The sequence below is a fragment of the Myotis brandtii genome, unplaced genomic scaffold, assembly GCF_000412655.1.
Source record: "Myotis brandtii unplaced genomic scaffold, ASM41265v1 scaffold115, whole genome shotgun sequence".
NCBI lineage: Eukaryota > Metazoa > Chordata > Mammalia > Chiroptera > Vespertilionidae > Myotis > Myotis brandtii.
Genome location: NW_005353967.1, coordinates 12,281,074 through 12,305,959, shown reverse-complemented (window position 1 = coordinate 12,305,959; position 24,886 = coordinate 12,281,074). Strand labels below are relative to the sequence as shown.

General features: G+C 40.4%; 1 protein-coding gene across 8 annotated transcripts in view; it reads right to left on the bottom strand.

Moving 5' to 3' along the window:
* Window positions 1-24,886, bottom strand: part of MAST4 (microtubule associated serine/threonine kinase family member 4) — a 464,303-nt gene that overhangs the window by 59,531 nt on the left and 379,886 nt on the right. For all 8 annotated transcript variants that reach the window (XM_014549223.1, XM_005857968.2, XM_005857963.2 and 5 more), the window contains 5 exons: window positions 17,299-17,368; window positions 11,685-11,763; window positions 5,389-5,546; window positions 3,416-3,491; window positions 1,233-1,442 (listed from right to left, as the gene is read on the bottom strand). In XM_014549223.1, the coding sequence (XP_014404709.1) occupies window positions 1,233-1,442; window positions 3,416-3,491; window positions 5,389-5,546; window positions 11,685-11,763; window positions 17,299-17,368 (593 nt within the window). The remainder of the gene's footprint in view (window positions 1-1,232; window positions 1,443-3,415; window positions 3,492-5,388; window positions 5,547-11,684; window positions 11,764-17,298; window positions 17,369-24,886) is intronic.

Below are 24,886 nucleotides of genomic sequence, written 5' to 3'. Positions count from 1 at the left end.
CCGTTATCAGTCTGTGATGAGAGAAGTGCAATTACTGAGACTAAGCATTTAGCAACCCTTACAGCCATTCTACACGGCTGGAACCCAAATGCATGATCATTTGCCTGTAAATTAATTTTCATTTTAATTTATAGGAGAATTGGTCCATATCAAACTAGAAATTAACAGCAAAAATTAAAAAATAAAATAAAACAATGTGTTTATCCCCAAAGTCAGTCTGAGAAATACTGCCTTAGTGGTTGCAATAGGTTGGAATGTGAGAAATGGGAACAGAGATCAGAAAACTCAGTTGGGAGATTAGGATGGGAAAGGGGATAAAATAGCTGCTACACAGAGAGGGATCTTCTCATCTTGCCACAACTAAATTCCGTAGGGGCAAGGACGGATGAATTTCTAGATAACTAAGATGCTAATATTTTCCTTCAGCTTCATGCAATTATTCACATATTCATACTTACAGAAAACCATCTTCGATTACGTTTACATGGGCATAATTTATTCCCCGTGAGATACAGAAATACAATATACCCTACTATATAGGCTAAATAGGTTTTACTTGTAGGCTGTGGCTTATCAATTTCAATCAGAATAGCAACATTAAGCACTAATGCCATTCCACCGTGCACACTACCTCCCGGTCCCAGGGATTATCAGGAGCGAGGCCTGCAGGAGTTAGACCTAGACAAGCCCTGTGTTTACCTATCATTTCGGAAATTGGATATTTCGTTAGAAGAAGAACTGACACTAATGAAAATCTAAGTTGCCATTTACCACCCAATACCACATGCAGGTTAATTAATAGGACACAACAGCCTGGAAGAAGGCAGCAATTTTCCATTTAGCTTTTCCAGATATTAGAACTAGATAGCATCATCAAATAACACACATGCACTCAGGCAATTTATAATGTTATGGCTAAGGGATGGGGTGGGGGAATCATTGCTTCAAAATCCTTCACAATCCACTTATCCTGGAGCCATGAGCTGTTGGGTCCCAAGGTTTCTGTAAAGGTTATTACATTAACTTTCTATTACTATAAATGAGGACCAGAATCCATTTATGGCAAGTAGCAATCAGGTGGTATTTTTTCCCTGCTTCTTTTTTGCTTCCCTGGAATATGAACTCCATCGCACGGTTAAAACTTGTTAAGCAAATGCTCTCATAAAAAAATTTTTTTTTCCAGGGGAAAGGCAAAATAAGTCAGCAAACTCTATATGCCGCATGATCCTTACCTCCTGTAGCAACTTATCTAATTTGTGCTGCAATTCAAGGAAGTATCGTGAGGTGATGAGGCCCTGGTGGGATTTATCCAAGCAATCTCGAGCCAGCTCAATAATCTGGTGGTGAGTGAAACTGAGCACCCCATCTGCCAGGGGGAGCACGTGGTCAGGGGAGTAGCTGGTGATGATGTCCGTCAGACGGTCTTCCATCTGCGCGGTGGCCTGTTTAGAGAAGATGTGCACACACAGATGTAACAAGGAAACACACATCTGGACAATTCTATCATCACGCTTCTCTTGCATTTTCAGAGACTTCCTCAAGTTTTTAAATATAATTCTAGAAATTAAATTCAAAAGAAGCCTCGTTTCTTAATGATACTATACTAGTGCACATGGCACCATACATTCCTCAAAGCCCGTGGAATGTACAACAAGGAGAGTAAACCCTGACATAAAGTATGGGCTTTGGGTGATGATGAGGTGACCTTGCAGGTTCATCCTTTGTAACAATGGGGCTACTGTGGTGGGGGATATTGATGGGAGGGGGTTGTGCATGTGTGGGGTCAGGGAGTATTTGGGAACTCTGTACTTTCTGCTCAATTTTGCAGTGAACTGAAAACTGCCCTAAAAAAAACCAGTCTATTTGGAAAAAAAAAAAAAAGAGGTCACACCATGTGGAAGAAAGATCTGAGGTATGGAAGGAAAACTGAACGTCCCAGGGCAATAATTGCTTTTTTCCTATGCCCATGTAAAATGGCCCATGTAACCTTCTTCAGGTAACTTACTATCCGTGAAATGTTATGCTTTCATTTCAGATCTTCAATTCTTTTAAAGACACTGTCAAAAGCATCGAATGGCTCTGTTTCTACCTATTCCACCATCGGGACTGTCACTGGAGCCCCACAGGGCAGGCCAAGTGTGTCCTTGGCTGTTTTCATGTACCAGGAACCAGCATCTTACACCACCTTGATCCTTTCCTCAAAAAGCTGCGTGACATGTGCAAAAGGCCAAGGGGGTTCCCTTGGTAACGTAAATCTACAATGTCCTTTCCAATGTCCATTTCCTTGCCTGTGATGCCCCATTGCCTAGTCAATACTCCTCACTGTTGGCTGCCTAATCAGGGAGGTTCCCTCTGCCTCCTGCCCCCTCTGAAGTCCTAACCCATAATAACTACAGTCAGGACCCGCTTCCCTGGGAAACAAGTGACATGTGATAAATAGCTGAAATGGCTTTAATCAATGGCATCAATGTTGGGTTCATTACAAAAATAAGTACTCTACTCCTGATCTATGAAACCAAAGATTTCCTTTTGTTCTCTTGCCCAGGGCTGTAACGGTAGGGGGTGGGGGGGAGGAAAAGGGACAAAACGTAGAAATTGCCTTCTCCCACATGTGCAGGACACTTTGGTGGAAAAGCTGTGGAAATGAGGTGTCAGAAACTATCGGACAGCAGCTTCTTGCAGCCAGGGTGCCTGGCAACAACCATTCATCCAGGCCTCTCAGGCTCAGTTCAAATCCCTTTTGCAAGCCCTGGCCGGTGTGACTCGGTTGGTTGAGCTCTGTCCCACACACCAAGAGGCTTCGGGTTTGATTCTGGTCAGGGCACATGCCCCGGTTGCATGGTCGATCTCCAGTATGGGGTGTGCAGGAGGCAGCAGATCAATGTTTTACTCTCACATCAATGTTTCTCTCTCCCTCTCCCTTCCTCTCTCTCTAAAATGAAAAACAAACAAACACATTTTATTTAAAAAATTCCTTTTAGCCATTCTAATGGGGAACATGGCACTATTAAGGTTAGATATGTAATCGGTAAAGAGATACGAAGTCATAAAAACAAAACATTAGGCTAAAAAAAAAAAGATGTCCATGACATGCCAGGCTTCTAAGGAAGGACACAGTCTCTGCTTAACAAGACTGCGGGCCCAGAGCATGGGCACGGAGAGCACCAGGGGCGAGAGGCCCCAGTGGTGCTACAACAGCAGGACTCACTTGGGGCCAGTTCAGCACCAGACTGTGTGGCTAGCTCTCAGCAGTTTGTAAACATGTTTAGTGATTCCATCTTTCTAAGGAGGCTGTGCTGTTGTATGCAGGTCATTTCTAGATTGAACCATTCCATCCCTTACAACCACCTTACGGACACTAAACCTGCGGTGCCTGTTTGTTCCAATGCCAGGCACCTTCAATTCAACCCATTACCTTTGGGAACCTTTCTTTGTAGACATGGTTCATCATAATTATTTCATGGTCACAGCAGGCGGGAGAACGTCCAGGGCTGCAAGCAAAGCAAATTACCCTTTTAAACTTGCCACAGCGTGAAATGAAAATAAGCCTTTTATTTATAAACAATTGGTTGCATCAAAAGTACTATGCAACCTTTGTAAAAAAAACAAAAACAAATAAACGTATTAGGTACTAAACTACAAAATCATTCATTAGTGCACACACACCTACCCACAAACAGAGACACCCTCATGAGGATTCGACAAGCAAGTTCAAGAAGTAGAATGCCACATATTAATTACAGCTGCACTGCATAACTGAGGAAACGGTCTTAAATTGAGCTTATATTCTGTATGGAGCATGCACTTGTGCATGAGTCCTGGAAACCAGTTAGTGAACTGCACTATAAAAGCAGTTAGGGTGGCCACAAAAACAACCTCAAGCCCATGTGGAAGTGTCTAATTTCACACTTTCATCATACACCTGCGCTCCGCCACGGCCCACTGAAGAGGGTGAGGAGCCTTCCACACACAGGTGTCAGCATTGAAATCCATTTTCTAGCTTAGCAAACATTTATTTGGGATGCTGAGGTGGGTGTTATGTACAATATGAAACAGGCATACAACTGTGGTCGTTTTTCTTTATTTCAGTAGCAGGTCTGTGTTCCTTCTTAGTGGTATGTAGTTGTGCAACTTCCGTGTGAGTATTTATATGCCCAGGAGGACATTGTTTGCACTAGAGATCCTAGATACTCCTTTCATAAAACTAAAGGGCAGCTGTGTAGTAACATGCAATGTCATTCAATGCAGGCATAAAATTGGTCTTTTATTCTATGTCTCAAAATATTCTAACACATCCTACAATTACCAAATGTGGTGATATTTGTTATTAGTTTATGATACTAAATATGAAGGATACAGAGGGGAAAAAAACCCTTCTGAGTAAACTTTAATATTCAATTGTACTCCTGACAAAATATTTTTTTATAATAAAACCTTAATATGTCAAAGTGCACCAATTCTATACCATCAGATCTGGTACTTGCTGGACCCAGAGATGGCTGCCCAATCCCCCTGCAGTTGCTGGGACAGGGGTTGGTCCCTTTAGCGATGGCCTCAGCTGCAGAGTCACCTCACCCAAGGCCATGCCCTTTCCAGGGGAGTACGTCCAGCGACTGAGGTGGAGATGTAAAGGATGGGCCATTGGACCTGGAGGTACAACTGATGGGTCATGTCACCCCAGGGCTCCCTGTGGGATCGGCTACACTGTGGGCCTGTGTGGCAGCTACACATCTCCCTGTGGCCCATGCTGCTCCCCCTCCTTCCGCAGGGGTGGATCCCAAGCACTCCTCATAAACATCCCGATCTCTGCTTTAGAGTCTGCTTCCTCAACCATCAAACTGTGACTTTTGAAATAAGGTCAAAATAAGACTGGCTCTATTTTTTTTTGTCAAAAAATTTGAACTACATTGGGCATCCACAAAATTCAAGGGACACAGACTGCTAACAGTTTGTTCAAAATCCTGGAGAAAAGAACGAAAGCTCTCGGAGGGCTTTTGTAATGTAGAATCTAAATACCACATGTGAATCTCAATGTGTTGTCTTCCCTTTCAGCCCAACTTCTCCCTCTTAAATTATTAACTCCTCTTGCACCATAATTCGATCGTCTTGAAATTTCCAAAGCCTAGAAGGTCTTACAGATCCTTTAGCCACTGTAATTACTGCTACTACAGCAATTCGTAGGAATTGTAAGAATTTAAAAGAAAAATAACACGACCTCTTTCAATGGTAATTAACAACATCCTGTGCAGATGGGAAAATCACACTATAGTTATAGCAGTTCACAAATCAATGTATGCATACATGAATTACAGGACCAAAAGTCTTCCCTTGAAAGGATTGAAAAGAGGCAATCCAATTAAGCAACATTTTTCAATTGGGTCTACACACCTCAGACTTCGGGAACGGGGGCGCATAGGGGTGTTCCTGCATCTGTTCTCCGTGGCGATGCTTTCGGTAGTACAAAAATGTTTCGATAAGAAGTGTAATTCATCTGGCGTTGGTTGGTATGGTAACTGGTGCAACTTCTCCTGGGAGGAACAGGATGACTAAAACAAACCAGAGAGAAGTTATGTGACTACCTTAAGAACAGTAGGGGGTGGGGGGGGGCGTAAATGGTGATGGAAGGAGACATGACTTGGGATGATGAACACACAATACAATATACAGATAATGTGCTATAGAATTATACCCCTTACACTTATATAATGTTAACAAATATAAACCCAAATAAATTCAATTAAAAAATGTCTTTCAATGTATATATAAAAGCATTAAAGCTTGATATCCCATCATTTTACACTGCTTCCTTTTCATGTTATAAATAACTACTGCCTACATGATAACACCTTAATACTTTTTCTGGGAGGTCAAAAGGGGTTTCTATATTTCGTCTCATTGGTCTATAAGATGATTTCCCCAAAGAGTTTCCTCTCTGGGGAAAACCCAGGCTCTGAAAATGGATAGGACCCAGTCAAAGCCAAAGCACGACAGTAACAATTGGAGTGAGAATTTGGGTGCATTAAGTGACAGATTAGCTCTCAACGGAGTACGGTACACTTATGTCTACTGTGGCTTCTAATCAAGTACTGTGACTGTGACTTGTATGATGCGTGATCATAAATGAGGAACTGAGATCTCTTTACAAAGCATGCTGCCCTTTGATGCAACCACCACTGATATGTGTCCTGGGTGAAAAAAGGAACAAAGAAAGATTCTTTTCTCAATAATGCCATTGTTTTAAAAACTGGATTTTCTTTCCTTTTTTCTTTGACTAAGACTATTATGTTTTTTTAATAGTTTAAGTGGTGGTGAGTTTTAAATCCCTTGAGTTTAGATTTACTCTTTGAAAATGTTCATTCAATACTTGGAGCAAGGTAAGGTAGAAAAGGTGAATGGTTAAATCACACTGCTTTTAATCAATCTGAAGAATAAAACTATAAAACAGAGACTGATGTTTTTATTGGATGATGAACTCTGTAAGCAATTCTAACAAGAGATTGAGAAATTTTTGAATAATAGAAACATAGTTAGAATAAACATATTTGGAAAGATACCGCTCTTTTAAAAATTCAGTTATAATAGGCTATTTTTCATTTAAAAAAGTCATTAGGTTAAGAGCACACTTCATAAACACTGAAATCGCAATGCAGTGACACTAGAAATGAGTGACTAGAGCTTAAAAATATCCCAATACCTGGAAATTATAGACCACTGTACCAAGTACATACAGAGATAGAGATTTTTCTAATGTAATGAGATCATTTTATAAACCATTAAAATGAGAACACTACTAGACAGGTTTATGAGATAAACCATAACTCCATTCAGGAAGTACAGGCACAACCTTTAAACCCTTCACTATGAAAAAACAACAACACACAACAACTCAAGAAATAGGCAAAAGAATAAAAACCCAAGCAGGAGAGAAGCAGCTGTGATAAAAGCAAAAATAAGGAAATGAACAAACAGAAAAAGAGAATTAAGAATCTGTACATATATCTCAAAGGTAAATCCAGGTCCATAATTCTGTATCTCAGATTTCAAAACCCCGAAACCCAGAAGTTAATTCATAAGTGTATAGTAATCCCCTTTGACGGCAAAGCATCAACTGAACGGATGGCAAGCTACTTAAAAATATGTATTTAATCCACTTAGTGTGAATGTTGACTCAGGTTGCTGTAGAAATTTAATATATTTGATTATGAGCTGCTGGGCCAGTTGCTGCTGGGCTGTTGTGTACAGTACAGGGATCATGTTACCTTTCTAAAATGTGAACATTAATTCCAAATTAATTTGTAGCAGGCTCCAGAAGTTCACATAAGATATTATGCACTTGCATGAGAATGATCCCAAGAGACTCCAATTCGGGGGGGTTCCCTCTGTGGAGGGCGGGAGGAGAAAGGAAGAGATCGGCTGGGAGGGGCTTTCGTGGTATAATTAACATTTTATTTGTTAAACAAAATAAAAATGTGTCTTTAAAAATAGTTGCAGCTAAGGTAACAAAAATGTTAACAGGAGTTAACGCTAAGAGGAAAATAATGTGGTTATGCCATATCCAGCCATATAACTGAATTCCATAAGGAATGTGTGATGGGGAATATGTAAAGCAATGGTGCAGGGGTGTGAGTCATGTAACCTCCACAATATTAAAGAAGCATGGAAGCTCGGAGCTGCTCTGGGGAGAGAGCCTCATCTCAGTGAGAGCAAGCGAGGTGCGAATAGGAACAGGTGACAACAGGATGAGTCCAAGCACTGGGAACAACTGCAGGCCCCCAAAATGCCCTGGGAAGTCAAAAGGCACCAAATGGGGCCCAAGCAGTGAGTGGATATGGGACAATAGAGAAATGCAAGGCTCAGTTTCAGCAGTAAAGGATGCAAAGCCAGTGGAGAGAGCGTCCAGGACAACAGAGGGTGTAGGTCCTGCCCCCCTGCCCCCAGAAGACCTCATACCCCATTGAAAAGATACCTCCACTGGTCAAAACATCCTTGGAACACCACTTTTAGAAGAGTTTCAAGAATTAGTTTCTTAATTAGCTGAGCTCATTACTTTACATTTTTAGCATGTTCTCTAAGTGTGATGCCAGTGAGTCTCACCCAACTAGTTTGCATATGACCTTTGACTGTATCATAAGGTCAATCCACTTTCAAAGAGTGAAGACTGACACAAAAACAGTGCTGCTAGTTCTCAAGGCAATAAGAAGTCACCCCAAAATGTTCTTAGTAATGATATCCTATATAATAAAAGGTTAATATGCAAATTGTCCCCTTGACCGGGAATTTGACCGGGAGTTCGACCAGGGGGTGGGGCCGGCCGGCCAACCACCCATGGCCTCTCCCTCTCTGGCCAGCCCCGCCCCCAACTGGGGGCAGGGGTGGCCTGCCAACTGCCTGTGGCTCCACCCCTGGACAGCCCCACCCCCGATCGGCTCCCCTAAGCTGGCCTGGCCTGGCCCCACCCGTGCACGAATTCATGCACCGGGCCTCTAGTCATTCAAATAAGTCTTTAGTCTCTCAAGGTAACCATTTTGCAGAGGACAGTGTTCAAATGCATGCATAATTTTTTACTTGTTATCTATTTCAAGTAATATCATTTTAGAGTCACATCTCATATTTAAGGCATTTCTGATTTCCTTTTTCCCCCAGCAGAAAATAATTTATCTGGTAAGAAATATAGGGAAGGATCCTCCCATTGCTGCAATTACATATGACTTATATTAAAATTAAAAATTATGAATGTTATCTGAATATTCTTTAAAAGTTCCACAAATTAATTTTAACTTCAAAACTTGAAGTTAAAATAAGTTGCAACACTAAATATTCTCTGGAAGGACCGATTAAACTTCATATGATCAAATCTTTCCAATTTAGGAACATAGCATTTTTAACACTAGCCAGTTTTGCAGTTTCCATTATATCCAAGAACAAAGACATGATATTTACATTCCAGCATAAGAAGTTCTAGAATTCAGCTAACAACACAATTGTCTGTAAAACTTACACTGTATTTTCAAAGTGTCTGTAGTTTTATTTGTATATATTCTGTATTTTTATTTAAAAAATAACTAAAATGCATTTCCGATTGACTAAATAAGTAAACCCAGAAACTGAGAATCTAAAAGTGATTCAGATTAGATTTAGAAGAGAAAGAGACTAATAAGCAATTTTGCTAAGTTTTTGCCCTAATATTTAAGATACAAGAACACAAAGAAACAGGAAAATGAGAAGTAACTCTTCAACTTTTCAGTCATAATTTTCAGCAACAACCAATAGGGAGAAAAGGCAGCTGAACCTCTGTGTGACAGCACCTACACTCCACAAATGAAAGAGTGCCTGTGTCCTTCGGAGTAATTCTGAAAGCTAAAATTTCATTTTGAAGGACAAAACAGGAATAGGAGGTCAACAGTGATATGCCACCACTTCAATAAAATACACACAAGAGAAAAGCTGTCTTACCTCTGGCCAGAAGCTGTTAGAAACACAGAGTATGTGTGTGACTAACCACTGTCCCAGGGGGCTCTTCCTTAGGCACATATGGAAGTCAGGGACAGCAGGGACTCCATTCTGACAGATGGCTAGGTCAAGTTTATAAATCACAAGGTTTGTTTGAAGAAACACCATGTAAATTCCTTAAAAAGAGCCAGGAGCCTGAGTCTAGCTCATTTACTGTGTTCTTACTGTTAAAACAAGGGGGACAGTTCATTCTCTGTGCCTCACACTTTTGATCCATAAGATGGAAAAAATACCAGCAACTATATTACAGGGTATGTTGTAAGATTAAATGAGCAAATGCATTACAAATAATTAGACTAGTGCTGAGCACATAATAAGTATTTATTTAAAACTTGTTTTTAAAAATTATTTCTACCAAACACAGCCTGATTCTACGTAGCTCATCCTTTAAAAAAAAAATAGGTACACTTTTAAAAGTGGTGTATGATTTACTAGTTGGAGATAGAAAAAGAAAGATCCTGCACTCTTCCCTATTTTTCTGGCAAAAGAGAAATTTTGATGTCTCAATTATAATAAAATTTGACTGAAGGGCAAAACAAGGCAATATAGTTGAAATAAAAAATAATGTGGAGTTAAAAGACATGATATACATTTAAGGCATAGGGAGGATTAAATGAGAATATGTATGGGAAAGCCACCAAAGAACCAAGCATTCTGTTTATTGGTGACTGGGTTCTGATTGGAGAGGCCCAAGGGTCTAGGGAAGAAGAGCACTTACAATTTAGAAAATTCCACTTTTGTTCTTTTTGGTCAATAAATTTTGGCATTTATTTTCACACTGTGGTTCTCCATGTTTTCAACATCTAAAATATGAGCCAATAACCAATGACAGTTACTGACACATTAACCGAGGGTGACTTTACTGCCATTTAGTGACCTTTTTATCCACTGGAGCCATTTAGGAGTTTCAAGCATCCTTTTCTGCTGTGAGAAGGATGTGCCATTGAAACCACTCAAGGTTGTCAGGATGTTTCACAAACATGACCTAAATGGACAATAAACTCATATACCACAACAAAATGGAACAATGGATAGGAAAATAAATGACCTCCCCTCAATAAAATGCTATAAGGAAATGGTAAAAATAATCCAACAGATTTTAATAAGTCACTTTTAAAGGGGCTCCAAAAGCCCACATATTTTGCACCTGGAATTCAGAAACATGTAAGATAGTAATGATACCAGTTAGATTTTATAAATTTAATTGTAGTTTCTTTTCAATTTAAGTGTTATTAAGTGGCTGACTTTATAATGCTTAGCATGGTACTTGGGTCTGTGAAAAAAAACAAAGTGGATGGACAGCCCTCCTCAATAAACCACAGATTTTGACAAAATGGAAATGAATCAAAAGGGGTTCTAAAGTCACCAGGTGACACTCCTGGCTGGGACAGAGCATTTGGACCACCCCGTGGGTATTCACTGAACACATACAACATACCAGGTCTTCATAAATGACCAGCGGCCAAGGCTCTGCAGAGACAGAGATCCCACAGCATCACTAATTTAAACTGAGAAAGCACCTATCTGACCTGCTGAGTTGTTGCCAGGAATTATTAGGGCTCTTGTTGAAATGCTATCGCTTGGAGCCAGAGAACACCCTCCTTCCTCCATCCTTTTTCATGGTCTCATCTTGTCTCTTTCTTTATCTTAAGTTACTACGAAGTTCTTTTAATCTCTCCTTAAAAGGAAGTTCTTATCCAGAAGGCACAGATAAATTTAAGGCTGGCCATTTTTTTTTTCTTTGAAGAAGAAAAACAAACAAAACAAAAAACACCCCAAACATACAAATACTCTGCATCTAAGCCCCACAAGAAAACAAGACCCAGGCCATCAAATGGCATTGTCAGTATTACTATCACTGGCGTGGAACCAAAGCAATAAAACGAGATTGTGTTTTCCATCCCAAACTACAAATGGTATGAAAAGGAAAGCTCCTGATCTTCAAGCTTGTGATCCTGGGACTTACTCAATTGGTGCACCATAGCATAAAATAAAGCTTGCTGCAAAAAGGATGTCCTTTTTATGTTTGTTAGCTCATCAGTTGATGCATAACCTATTCAGAGTGATAGACATACAGCATTTATCCTCTCCTCCCCACCCGGAAACACCCGGAGAAAACATGGCCAGCGTAAGAGCTGTAGGTGGTGAGGGAGAGGGGAACGTCAGACACTTACAGAGACGGTGGAGCTGGGCGTGTTTGTCCCATAGCCAGAGGAGGGGAGAGAAGCCAGGGACCAGCGGCGTCCATCAGTTCTGTTGAGAATATGAGATTAGTTTAGGCCAACAGTGGAGTGCCGTGACCCGGGAATCCCAGGGAAACCAAGTACTTTTAGTCAAACAAATGACACAAACATGGTCAGTGAGGATGTGGAAATGTTCAGCAGGGGCCAGAATAAACAAAAATTATACAGCAGGTTGACTTTTATTTAAACTGAATCAATATGCCCAAACAAGGAGAAAGTGAATGGGTGGATCCATATTATTGATCTCTCACTAATACACTTTGACAAAATGAATACCTGGGATAATTACAATGGTCAGACTCAGCAGATTCACACGAATAAAAACAGAAAGGGAGGAGGAAAACACTCTAATCTGGAAACTGATAACGGGGGCCGTGATCTGGAAGGGCCTGGATTCCGAGGAGGAAAACACTCTAATCTGGAAACTGATAACGGGGCCGTGATCTGGAAGGGCCTGGATTCCGTGCTGCAAGCCGGTGGGGACTTTCCTTACATCCTAAAGACAGTTCCGCTTATTGTCTCCCAGGGAACAGTCCTACTCATCCTGCCTGGGGAAGAAAGGATCAGCAGGCTCACGGCTGGCTCAAGCCTTAAGTGGCAAATGACTTTGGCACTAAGAAAGTGTCTGACCTTATGCTCAGAATCTCTTAAGAGTGATTCCATTCTGACACGACCTGGCTTTAGAAAGTGTTTCAGCTAAAGCCTCTTGCAGAGTTTATGAGTATGCAGCCTGCTCTAACCGACAGCAGGGGTAGAATAAAAATGTTGTGCTAGGGACGAAACTGAATGCAAAGAGTGGAGTTGTCCGCACCAGTCGTAGAGCCAAAGCTGCCAGGAGTCTTAAAGAGAGTAGTTTTACTTCCAAATGGTGATGGGACGGGTAGCTCTCTGGGTTGAATGAATTAGCGTCATTACAAGGGTCTCAGATGAGTTAATGAAGTAGTAGAGACAATACTGTTGTTAAGGCGAGGAGACACCAGAAAGCAAATTTTCTGAACTCTCTGACCTTCCAGAGCCATTGCTTCATTAGCGAGAAGCAAATTTTCTGAACTCTCTGACCTTCCAGAGCCATTAGCAAGGAGGAAACAGGAAAAAATTACTCTATAAAGAGCTACACTGCATCCTCAGATGGAGTGTCAAATGCAGACTTTTTATAATTGATGATTATATTAATTTACTACATGAGAGATGAGAGTGGACCACGTTTATCAGACATATTCACCATTAAGTTGAAGTCAGGGAATTTAACAGCATTAGACGTGAATTTGAGAAATGTCACAATTAGATGTTCATGTAAAAAAAACTGACAGTTCAGCCTAAATTACGATCAAGGGAAAATGTAATCCTAGGCTACCATGGATGCTGCCTCCGAGAAATGCAAATGGTCCACAAAGACGAAATGGAGAGTTCCAAGTGGACAAATCACAGTGGGACTACAATGTGAAGATTTCAGTAACATTTACCTGTCATTTCTGTGACCATGATTGGAGTACAATTGAATCAAGAATGTTTTAAGAGAAAGAAGCAAAATAAGATGTTTGTAAATATACCAGAGAGAAGAATTAGGGGGAGAATTAAGGGAAATATACCAGGGGAGAATTAAGTCATATATTCTTTAAAAGTATTTTTAAACCATTGAAAAATGTTCAAGATTTAAGAAGAAGACAATTATAGTAACATGCTTCTAAAGATACCCAACTGTCAAATAAAAGGACGCAGGTGGTCCTGTTTTCTTTGGCTACTTATGACAGACTTAAAAACCAATGCCTGTACTTTAATAAACACCTCCAATTTTTAAAAGCAAGAAAAGACTGTGATTTTAAAAGGATTATTCAGTACATTTAATAGCAATTATCATAAACTAGTCTCTGGAAAGAGTAAGGGACAGAATTTCCCCCACCATGATTTTGTTTTGAGATTCATTAACTCTCCTTTCCCTCAGGTATCGATGAACTTATTTCAGATGAATGAACAATTCCAAGAGGAGTCATGTTCTTATTAGTTCTGAAGCATAAATCACATTTGCTTATTCCAGAAAACACACAACCAGAAAGACGTTTAAACAAAAATGTGCTCGGGACCTTGTGCATCACGGACCAGAAATAATTTATGTCTCATAAAGTTCCCTAAGTTGTCCGTGTCTATTTACTCAAATGGAGCACACAGGACCATTGCATTTTTATTACCATGACAACCGCACATCAGAAGTTACTATAGATGCTATATATAGTACTTCAGAGAGAATGCCCCTTTCTTCAAGAAAGCTATCTCAAAAGTGCAATTTGGATCCCACTAACAATGTTGTCTTTTCTTTGCAGTAGCTACCAATAAAATGTTATCTGAAGACAAGATGATATTCTTGCCAAAACAACAAGGCTTTTTGGGGAAAAAAAAGCTTTTTCTTTGTGGGTGGAAATCTCAGTGTTCTGCTAAATGAAAAAGTAAGAAGGGGAAAACATCTGATGGGAACACGGGATACAAAGAGATGGGCAAAAAAACCAAAACATCTCAACACCACTCACAAAAATTTAGATTACTATGGTGAACAACAAAGAAAGAATGAAAAGTTCTCATATCAACCTGGCTGCTATAACTGTAAGAAAAGGAAGCAGATTTCTTTGTTTAATTGGTAGAGTCACCTGGGTGATGCACTTTATATTCTAATTGAAGTTGGACTAAGCTAATATAATGTAACCAACTAAAGTTCACTCCAGAAAGAATTCTGAACATAACTAGTAGGTTGTTCTGCCCACTGGCGCTCAACAAGTGCCTTTTGACCTGAACTCAGCAGGCAGGTCTGTTCCAGTCATTTGCCTGTGGAAATATATCCTGATATTTAACCTGGTAAATAACAACAAGGCAAGTAGGAGACACATGGCTTTATTCAGGGCTTATAAGCCCGAGAGTGAAAGCAATTTATAAAGAATAAGTCTCCACAACTTCTGGGAAAGGCAGAACAATGTTATTCTTCCCATCAAGGAAAAAAAGTTAAGTAACTCCACGATCAGATGGACTGTAGTTAGCAGTACTGTAGTTAGCAAAGTAAAAATGTGTTTCCTTGCTTTGGACAAAATCAACTATACTACAATGCTTATTTTCATCCTTTTGTTTTAACTTGATATTAAAAAAATTAACTAGATGAATTTACTCTCAAATATGTATTAGATAATTTGGAAAGTGTGTCCATCATACTTTTGAGTCTGAAATTAAACTATGACATTACAGAGGATGTCTACAGGGGGAGTATTACTTATCACATGGTTTAAGATCAGAAACGATTAATCATCTGATCATCATCCCTATACCCAAGAGTAAGTTGAAAAACAGAGCAATCTCTCCTCTTTTGGACCAAATACACAAAATAATAAAATGTGGAAGTCTCAGAACGGCATTACTTTTTAGGCTCAGAAATTTATACCAAATGGAAGCCAACGGAGGACCCGGAGAGGAATTTCCATGTTTTCTAAATGAAACTGAGCTTTAAAATGCAAGAGACAGACCCTAGGTAAATAAAAATATGCCAACTGGAGTTTTCACAGCAAACACGGGTTCTATTTACTTGAATAAAAGTTTAAAAAGATGATCACTCATATCCTGTCTAAATTAATACTTTCTGAAGAGTGTGGAGAGAGTTCCATCTGGAAATTCATGCAAAATGAACTAGAGGTCTCCCATGATAATCTTCTGTCACGGTTTATGGTTTATTTGTAAAAAAAATTAGCATGCCTGGGGGTTTGTGTATTTTTTTAATAGCTAAGAAACCAGATTCATCTGTCTTCCAGTCACCCACTTAATTATTAGATTCTCTTCATTTTCATAAATCTGGCAGGATTAAGAGGCTATGATTTCTGTCATGTTTAAATGCATGCTGTAATGAGATTGCATTTTTCTTATTACTTAAAATAATTAAATGCATTCTCTTTAAGAAGAAAGAGAGAGAGATGTGTGTTTTAAAGACTATGGTGGGTTCCTGTTTGTCAATTTCTAAAAGTTTTTTTGTTTTCATTGATAAGAGTAGCACTGCCATGAATTAATAGTCACTGGGCAAACGCAGGCTTTGTGGGACCAGTTTATTTCCCCATTTTCTTTACAGTGCTTAAAACAAGGAGCTCAAAGAAGAAAAGCTGGAACTAGAGGAAATCAGGGGATGGGTTTCAGGAAGTTCTGGGAGATCATGTCTTAATTCCTCCGTGTCCTCCTCATGGTGGAGGGCCGAGACCTCACACATGAACATTTAAACACACGGGGCGGGAATGTTTACAAGGGAATCTTACTTACAGAGAAGTCTGAAAATACTGCAAACAGATCCTCTCCTCTGGATTCAGGAATATAAAATGCACTACATGCTGACAAATGGCAGTGAGGACACTGCAGTTTGGCCAGTCAGTAACAAGTGTTAAAACAAATCTATTTTTTTTTAACTTACTATGTGTCTTTTAGTGCTACTTTAATCCACTTCAAGGTATAACTAGATCTCTGAGGAAAATTCAGCAAATATCTAGGACATTCAGACCATCAACTGAATTTATCCTGAATATTCAGAGGCCTCCGTGAAAGGGCATTTTGTTTTCTGTGTGTTATTTCTGGGCAGGAAAGGACAGGGTACGTATGTGAAAGGGACGATCGGGCCAGGAAGGTGGAGTTTGAATCTGACAGGGTAAAGTACACTAATTCCGTGGACAGACACAGGAAAGGTGGCTGGGTAGACCCCTCGCACTTGGTGAAATCATAATAGAAGATCTGGCCCTGAAAAGTTTCTATATGAGATTATATGCCCCGCTGTCCTTGGAGGGCAACACTGCTCTTGATTCAACAAGTTTCTATATGAGATTATATGCCCCGCTGTCCTTGGCTGTCCTTGGAGGGCAACACTGCTCTTGATTCAATGACCCAGATATGAGGCAGATATCCTCGATATTGGTGCCCAATTCTAACTACAATAGAAAACATAAACCTTCCTATGGCTCCCGCATGGCTTTATCTCAGGGGGATCGATCAAATGATGGCTTGATGATCTCAAGTAAAGGGGCATCTTAGAGCTGATACCTTGTGACCCCCCCAAAAGTCATTTTTATTTTTTAAAAAGTGCATTTCAAAAACAACAACAACAACAATAATAAAATATTGCCCCAGGACACATAGATGAATCAAGTCCTTATACTGTAAGCTCAGAAAATTCACTAAAAATCTGTTGAGCATTAAGCATGTATAAGTCATGTACTAAGCATGGGGGAAAAGATGGAAATGGTCATTTCCTGTTATCGGTGGGAGCCCACCATCGAGTGAAGGACCGAGAGGTAGAGATAACTCTAACACAAGGCAGAAATCATCTCTAAAATGGTTAAAGCAAGAGTTATAACAAAGTTCTGCGATAGCCAATGCTGTATTTGGCCAGGGGAGTTCAGAGAAGATCCTACGGTATGTAAGAGGCAGGACCTCACAAGGCTGAAGGCAAGGGTGCAGGGGGCTCAGGGGAAAGTTGAGGGGAGTGGGAGTGTGGTTCTCTGCATAACATTTTGTTATTCAACTCACAAGAAGTCCTTACCTCCGTGCAAATGAAAAATGGGCTGAGGCACTGGGGGAGAAATTTCTTGGGCTATCTTGAGGGCTATTGCCTGCAGAGAGAAAGAAGGACAAAGTTTACAACATGATCTTGTTTTTTGTATCATTATCCACATCCAGAATCTTCTTCTCTTTAGTAGTTAAGTTTCTGTCCACTTTTGCAAAATGCTTTAGTTTTACCTGCAGCAGGAATTTGGGGGGAGGGGACAGAATTCCAGCACAGCATTCCAAGTGTACAAGGTATATGAATCACCTCATTCCCCTATATCACCAGCCAGCAGCCCTCCACATGTTTAATAACCTAAATATTCCAGTCCTACAGAATAACGGACACACGAATGTTTGGGCTTCCACCCTCCCAGATGTGCTAGCATTTCAAACAGCAGGATGGATGCGGAAGCGTCTGCTTCAAGGGGGCCGGGTGGGATGGGCTTTCTATTTTAGAGAGGGAGCCTTAGTGGCTTTAATTTGTAGTAAACAGAATAAAAGTCTGAGTTCTGGAAAATAAATCCTCATATTCCCTAGTACATATTTTAAAGGTGGATGGATATGTTAGAACTAGTCATAAATACTGCAGTCCAGGCCTATGTCTCAAATAGCCCAGGTCGATCTCCGCATGGCCAAAGTGGCCCGGTAGGATTCGCCCTTTTCAATACTTTCTTCAACAGAGCCCTCTGCTTCTAAGCAGCTGGGCTGTGACTGGCCAGGCAGGCTTTAAAAGCCACAGTCACACACAGGCTGACAGGGGGCCTCCCCAAGACCTTCTGGGGGGACAGAGCACAGACGGACGGCTCACTCTAAGGAGGACAGCTCCGTGGGGGCCGTGAGAACACGCAGCCGGCTGCTGATCACTCAGAAAGCTTGGCAGGCAGCTGGTGTGGGGAAGCTGAGGACACTCCAGACCACCCTGCTTCCCTCCGCATGTTTAATTAGATTGGCAGCATTATCTGAGGACCCGATGGGACTGTGGCTGGTTTCAATAAGGAGGTGAGGAAAGGCTGCAAACTAATCCTGTACGTTCTGGAGACAGGGAAAATAATCAGGAAGGTATTTTTCATCCTTAACAGCAAGCCAGTTGCCACATTACTGGTTTTGCAATCGAAGTGACAATTGTAATTAGGTGTAAGGAATACAAGATTGCACGTTAAAGTCAGTACCTCGTGGTAGAGGTAAACAATTTATTACCTCTGTGCCAAAAGAATAGACCAACACATTAAAGAGGGTAAGTTTACTGTTACCTTGAGGAGTTTTGGATTGGCTACACCTCTACTGAAATTTTTCAATTAACTCAAGGTTGCAAATTTCACAGCGATGCCTTCAACAGATGCCATTAACTTTATGACAGATAGCACAATCAGAGCCATTAACGGGGAAGCACGGAAAAGCCCATTTCTTTGCCCATTTCTTTGTGGGTAGAGAGTCGAGAAGCATTTTCCCCTGCTGCAATCAAATTTATCTGCCTTTGCATCTGCTGTTCCTTGGGCCCCTGGAGAATGGATTCTGTTTTTGCCATCCAGCAATCCAGGACTATTTCTGTCCATTTATCTACATGGCTAAATTAAGTGCTTTCAACTTCTCTCAACCGCCTTTTTCCCCTCGCCCCCCTCCCCAACTTAGGTGGTACATCACTCTTCATATGCCTTAAAAGGTCTCATAATTTCAGGGTGGCTAAAAAAAAAATTTTTTTTTTTAAAGAGAAACAAATCTACTGCCAGAAATCTTCATGTAAATTTTGTTTTCCACTCGGGAAAAAATGTTCACTTTGCTCACACCCCATATAGAGCACACTGCCAGTAAATTATTAGGAGAAACAAAATGATTGTTGGAAGCCAAGGCGCTTTCAGAACAATCCCTGCGAGCCTATTCACACAGAACAAATAATAAGGCCAACGGAACTTGTCACCAGTTCCTAGCCCTGTGTTCTTTGTAAAGAAAGCACTGTATCTGGAGATTATCTGAGATCAACTACACTAACTACAGAGTGCTTAGTGAATATATTTAAGAGTCGGAAGAAGGGAAAAACAAGGAATTAGCTTAAAACCCTTTTCACTTTTAGAAAGTTTAGTGAGTGGTCCCTAGGAAGCCTTATAACATTTTATAATACACAGTGACCCATCACTTTGAGAATGAATGGGCAGAGATAGAAATACAGAGGCAAGTTAACTTAAATCTGCTTTAAAAAAATAAAGAAAGAAAGAAAAACCTTCAGGCTCTGCCTTTCCATCTTGTGCTGCCTTTCTAGGCCCATTCATTGAACATGTTCCTCATTTTCTTCTCATGAACTCCTACACAGCTGTAAAACCTAACCCAAATTCCCACCCCTTCAACTTCAAAACTACACAGCCTTCTGTACTGTCTTACTATTCATAGATCTTTCTTCTTGTTTCATGTCAGATTGAAAAACTAAATTGAAATTCTCTCTCTCTCTTTCTCTCTCTCTCTCTCTCTCTCTCTCTCACACACACACACACACACACACACAACATTATTTCAAAGGCTCTTAAGTGTAGTGAGCTATTAGAGAAAATGAGGGTGTTGTAAACAGAATACCTGGCAACTCCTTAGGGTCAAGAGACTAGCTTAATTTGAGGGCAGCTCAGCAAGCTGGAGGTAAGAGACGAAATAGAAGGGCTCAGGAAGGGGACAGAAACAACCCAGATGCAGGAGAGACAGGCTCCCTGGAAGCAGGGAACTGTCAACTACATGTACTGGTAGTAGCTAGTGGGAAGCCTAAGGAGATGTATGGAGGCAAGAGAGAGATGCTAGGGATTTTAACTTGGCATGACTGCGCTGGGTGGGCGGGCAAGGGAATGGCTGAGGAGCTAGGCTAAGACATGGAAAGACAATAGAAAAATTGTTAGGTGAGCAAACCAAGTATAATTGGTGATAAGCTAGAAATAAGTGATGAAAAAGGTCACAGACTACAAATGACCCTTGTTTCCAATGTGGGTAGATTGGGAGAATGGCTGTCCCATTGACAGAGAATTTTGAGAGAAGTGGGGTGGGCGGGTCACAGAAGAAAATGGCAGATGAGTATTGTGCAGATTTTTGTCATTTATTACCAAAAACATTCCTCACATTTCCTTTGGGAGAAATTATAAGGTTAGCAGATCAGGTAGGTAGAAGTCAATCTTTGAAGTCTTTTGTTCTTACTTAAAATAAACCTTGATTTCTGTTATCGACTCAGTCTTTGAAGACTCAGGGACACTATTTAGTTAAATAGTGATCAAAATAACCGCAAATTTAGAACAGATCAAATTATAAAGCACACCTTGTATATTCCTATCTCAGAAGTGAGGGCCAGACTGCTGTGGACAAGCACAGAGCTTCCCCGGGGTGAGAAGGCAAGAAGGATCGAAACCAAAGTCCTATACATGACCTTCACTCCTCACAGCACGGCTTTCCGAATTCATCCCCCCATCTGCAGAGCAATACCTGAGAGACCTTCAAATGAAAACTGGTGCCAGTTAATTCTCTGCCCATATGTGCTGCACTTGCTTATAACTCAAATCCTGCTGCTCCCGGGGATTTGCTGCCTCTCGGATGTTTGAGAGCTAGGACACTTTACAGACTGCTGGTACCGCTGCAGATGTTTCTGACCTGGTGAAGAACACCTTAGCAGTGGTCAGGCGGCTGGGTAGGTAATTAACTCTGTGATCCCCAGGGGGAACTAGCGAGGCTAATAAACAAGCATATATCAAAATGGTGCTTTACCTAATGGCGCTGCACAGGGTGCCTCATTTTCGAGGCAGTTATTGTTAAGAAAGTGATTTCCAGATTAATTAAATTGTTTGATTGCTTTGTAATTAGGCTGGAGAAGTCCTGTGTCTTCACCACAGAGAAACAGGCTGCAAATCTTTTTAAAAGGCATATGCTATACCCACTATAGATTATTAATGCGCTTTTAATAGCTGTCTGCTCGCAAAATGATCATTTCTGGTTGCCTTGATTTTTCTATCAGGACTGAGGGAATCCAAGAATTAATGATAATGCCATGTGAAACTCCCAGAGGATCAAAGAGAAGCCCCCACTTGAATCCTTATTGTTATTATTGACTGATCTGCCTAAATGACTTGCGATGTTTTAAACCTTAACAATGAGTGTTGGAGGTTTTCGGCAACTGGCACTGCTTAAAAACCTGCAGACCTAACTTCCCGCATCCAACCGCGGATCTTCTTACAGGAGGAATGCCAGCTATGGGGGAACCTCGGGCTGAATGAACTTTCAAAAAAAACAGTTCAAGTCTCCTGAGAAGTTTGCCTCCCAGACCCGGCTGATGCAAGAGTTAGAAATCTTCCTTTCACTTAGACAGCTGTCTCAGAAACTGGCTCCTCTCCAGATGTCATGGCAGGATATTCATTAAACCTGGACAGCTGCTCAGAATCTAAGTGGACACAGGAAAACCTTGACTGGCCTTCAGTGGAACTGTCCCTGGTAAGCTGTGAAGTGTCCACAGCAGGCCAAGGAAGAGAAGCAGGCTTATCTGCCTGGGTTTTCAAGTAGAGCGGATCACACACAATGAACCAAAGCTTTCTTAAACTCCGGGCTCTCGGAACCTCTTTGGTTTTGAGGACTAAGCAAAGGGGTAGATAGTGAATTAACTGAGATGGGGAAGAATGAGGGAGGATAGGGCTTGGGAGTGTGAGAGAGAATTAAGAGCAAAACTTGAATACCTGGGTAGGCTTTAGTCTTTTACTTAATGGAGGCACTGCCACAAATAATTTCGAATATGCTAAAATGTACTCATAGTCCACACTGTGTGCAATTATATATAAAAACGTCACATTCGGTTCTAGTTCTCATATTACTTAATTAAACACTTACAAATGGTTATAGTTTTTTTAATTGTACTTGAGAGCATGGAACAGTTTTCCAGCTCACGTTATTTAGTGCCTGACAGAGTTAACAGTCCTAACTGGTTTCAGGTGCTCAAACCAGCCAATAGTGCTCGGAAGAGGTTTGCAGAGGACAATTCTATAGGCTAAATACTGAAGTTTGGGTACGGATCATTTCAATCACTCTGTCTCCTGTCACCATTGGTAAAACTAAATGAAATATAATGACATGTGCACTCTATTCTATTTTTATCTTCCTCTCACTAATTTGTAATTCTAAATGCTGGTGAGGGAGAAATTCTGGTTATATGGGTAGACAAACAAAAAGTATATTTTGATTTCTCAGTGCCTAACCTAGCCCTGTTATGTAGTAAACTAGAAACATATGATTTTTTTCTGATTTAATAATTATGTGTTAAGTTCTATTTATGAACAGAGGTTTGAACTACCTGGCAGAACAGATTAAATAGGCAAACAGGACCCAAAAAACTAAAAATCTACTGATAAGATGCAGATCTGTACACCATCAACTCTAGACTCATTTTATGAAACCAATTCTGGATCCTAATTCATGTGAAAAAGAAACTTTCTTAAACAGAAGCCCTTAAGGTATCAAAACTACTTACTAAAATACTCTCAGTGCACTGTGTTGTAACAGACTCTTAACAATTGTGCATGTAAGCTTTCTAAGGAATTGTGATGAAGTTGCAGGGGGGAGAAGATGTAGGGAGTGAGAGAGAGTTCCCCAAACAGGTCAATTTCTATGTCATACAGCTCTCACCGATGCCTGTTGTCTTCATTTCATGAAGCCGTTCCCCTGGAATTTGTGTCCTGTATTTGAAATGCTATGGCATTGACTCGAATCCCTTGGAGATGCGTTATAATGGGTTCTTGAGAAGGTTTGAGCTTTCCGTTGACCTTTCCTTATTACTCTGAATTGGTGTCACATCTCAAGGTGATCCCGGGTAAAGACTGGTGAATGTCACGAGTGATGAGGAAAGTTGATTTTTAGTTGTATGTTTTCTTCCCATCTACAGTAATTCATCTTCCCAGCAATAGGGAGGAGATTAATTTTAGCCTTTGCTTAAAGTTACCGAGTAGCAGCTGTAAGGTCAAGGAAGGTGAGGTGAGACCATAGCCACTGTAACAGTAGTTTCATGCAATTTTATGAAACTCAATGCAGTTTATTAGTCTGAGATAGTTAATTAGTCTCCAAACTGGATAAAAGATTGAGGTAAAGAATATAACCTGGGGTATGAATGTTATATTTTTCTGTCTTGCATGAAGGGATTTCAATTCTTTACCATAATTAGATACAAAGAATTTCCCTTTTTACCTAGAAGAGGGATGGATGCTACCAGGAAATCGGTTCTCCTAAGAGTGTTTGCTTCAATTGCTGAGTAATTTCTAGTCAAAGGGGAAGTATGTAAGTGAAATGCACGTCCATATAACCTGCACAGAATGTAATTTGAATGTATTCTCTATTATAAGCCTCTTCCTTTCAGCTGCTCTTAGTTAAAAAGTGAATAGTAAATGTAAAGCGGTCTCATTTAACACACGCTAAATGTTCCTCTGGCCTCTGCTATAGAGGAATTCTATCTGAAAGAAGCAAGAACGTGTATTTTTTCTTTTAAATTGTTAATCATTTTTTTTCAGTTTCTAACTCCAGAAATACTAGTATGTTCAGATTTATAAAAATAAAAGACACTCAACTCTACAGCTTCATAATAAAATAATATGTAATGTGCCAGGTATCTAACAAGTCTGAATTCTCACTTTCAGCTTCCATAAACCATACAGATCTTGAAAATCCATGGTCTTTCTCCTCTAATATTTTTGCCTTACTTCCCTCTTCCATTTCCTTAGCTAAATAAACAGTTCCCAATCTGGGGTGCATAGGAGAATCACTCGGGAAACTTTAAAAACGTTGACGGCCAGGCCCTACTGCACCCCCTTTTAAATGAGGTGGTTCTAAAATGCAGCCAGGGTGGACAGCCATGGCCCTAGGATTTCCTTGTACACTGCAAACCTATTCCAAAACTTCCACTTGCCCTTTAGAGCTCTTAACTAGGAAGTCTTGGATTTCCCCCCTACTTTCCTATTTCCTTCTATAAGCCAACTTCCCTCTTCCTTGTCTCGGGTATACTAACTAGTTCAATGCCCCTTTCACACATTCACTGCTCTCTGACTTCCAAGTTTTCTCAAAACAGGACTAAGACCTGAGATTCCTTCCCTATCAACCCAAACAAATACCTTCCTACCATGTCGACACTCTGAAAACGTGGCCACCTGCCCACGGGTGTGCTCTTAGCTAAATCAAGTAAGTTATTACAGGTACCCTACCAACCCACATAGCTCCTCTCCTCTAAACTCAATTTCTCCCTTCCTCTAAAACAGGAACATCCTCAACCTAAATTGTATATCATTCCCATGTTCTTGGGCTAAGAGTAAAAGTCTCTATAAAAGAAAAACATGGGAAAGAAAGCATCCATAAATCATAATCTTATTTACAGGTTCACTACCAACTTTAATCATTTGATTATTCAGTTGAAACACCCAGTGTTCCTTTTGTTCAATACCTAAAAATAAATGAATGAGACATTGGATTTAAAACTGCACATCTCATGCTTTCATTTTTTTTCATAGGCAGAATGCCTATTACTCGGTCCATGTAATAGTAAAACATTTAAAATTATTATGACAGTTAAAATCAGAGCATGGGGTTTCAATTTAACA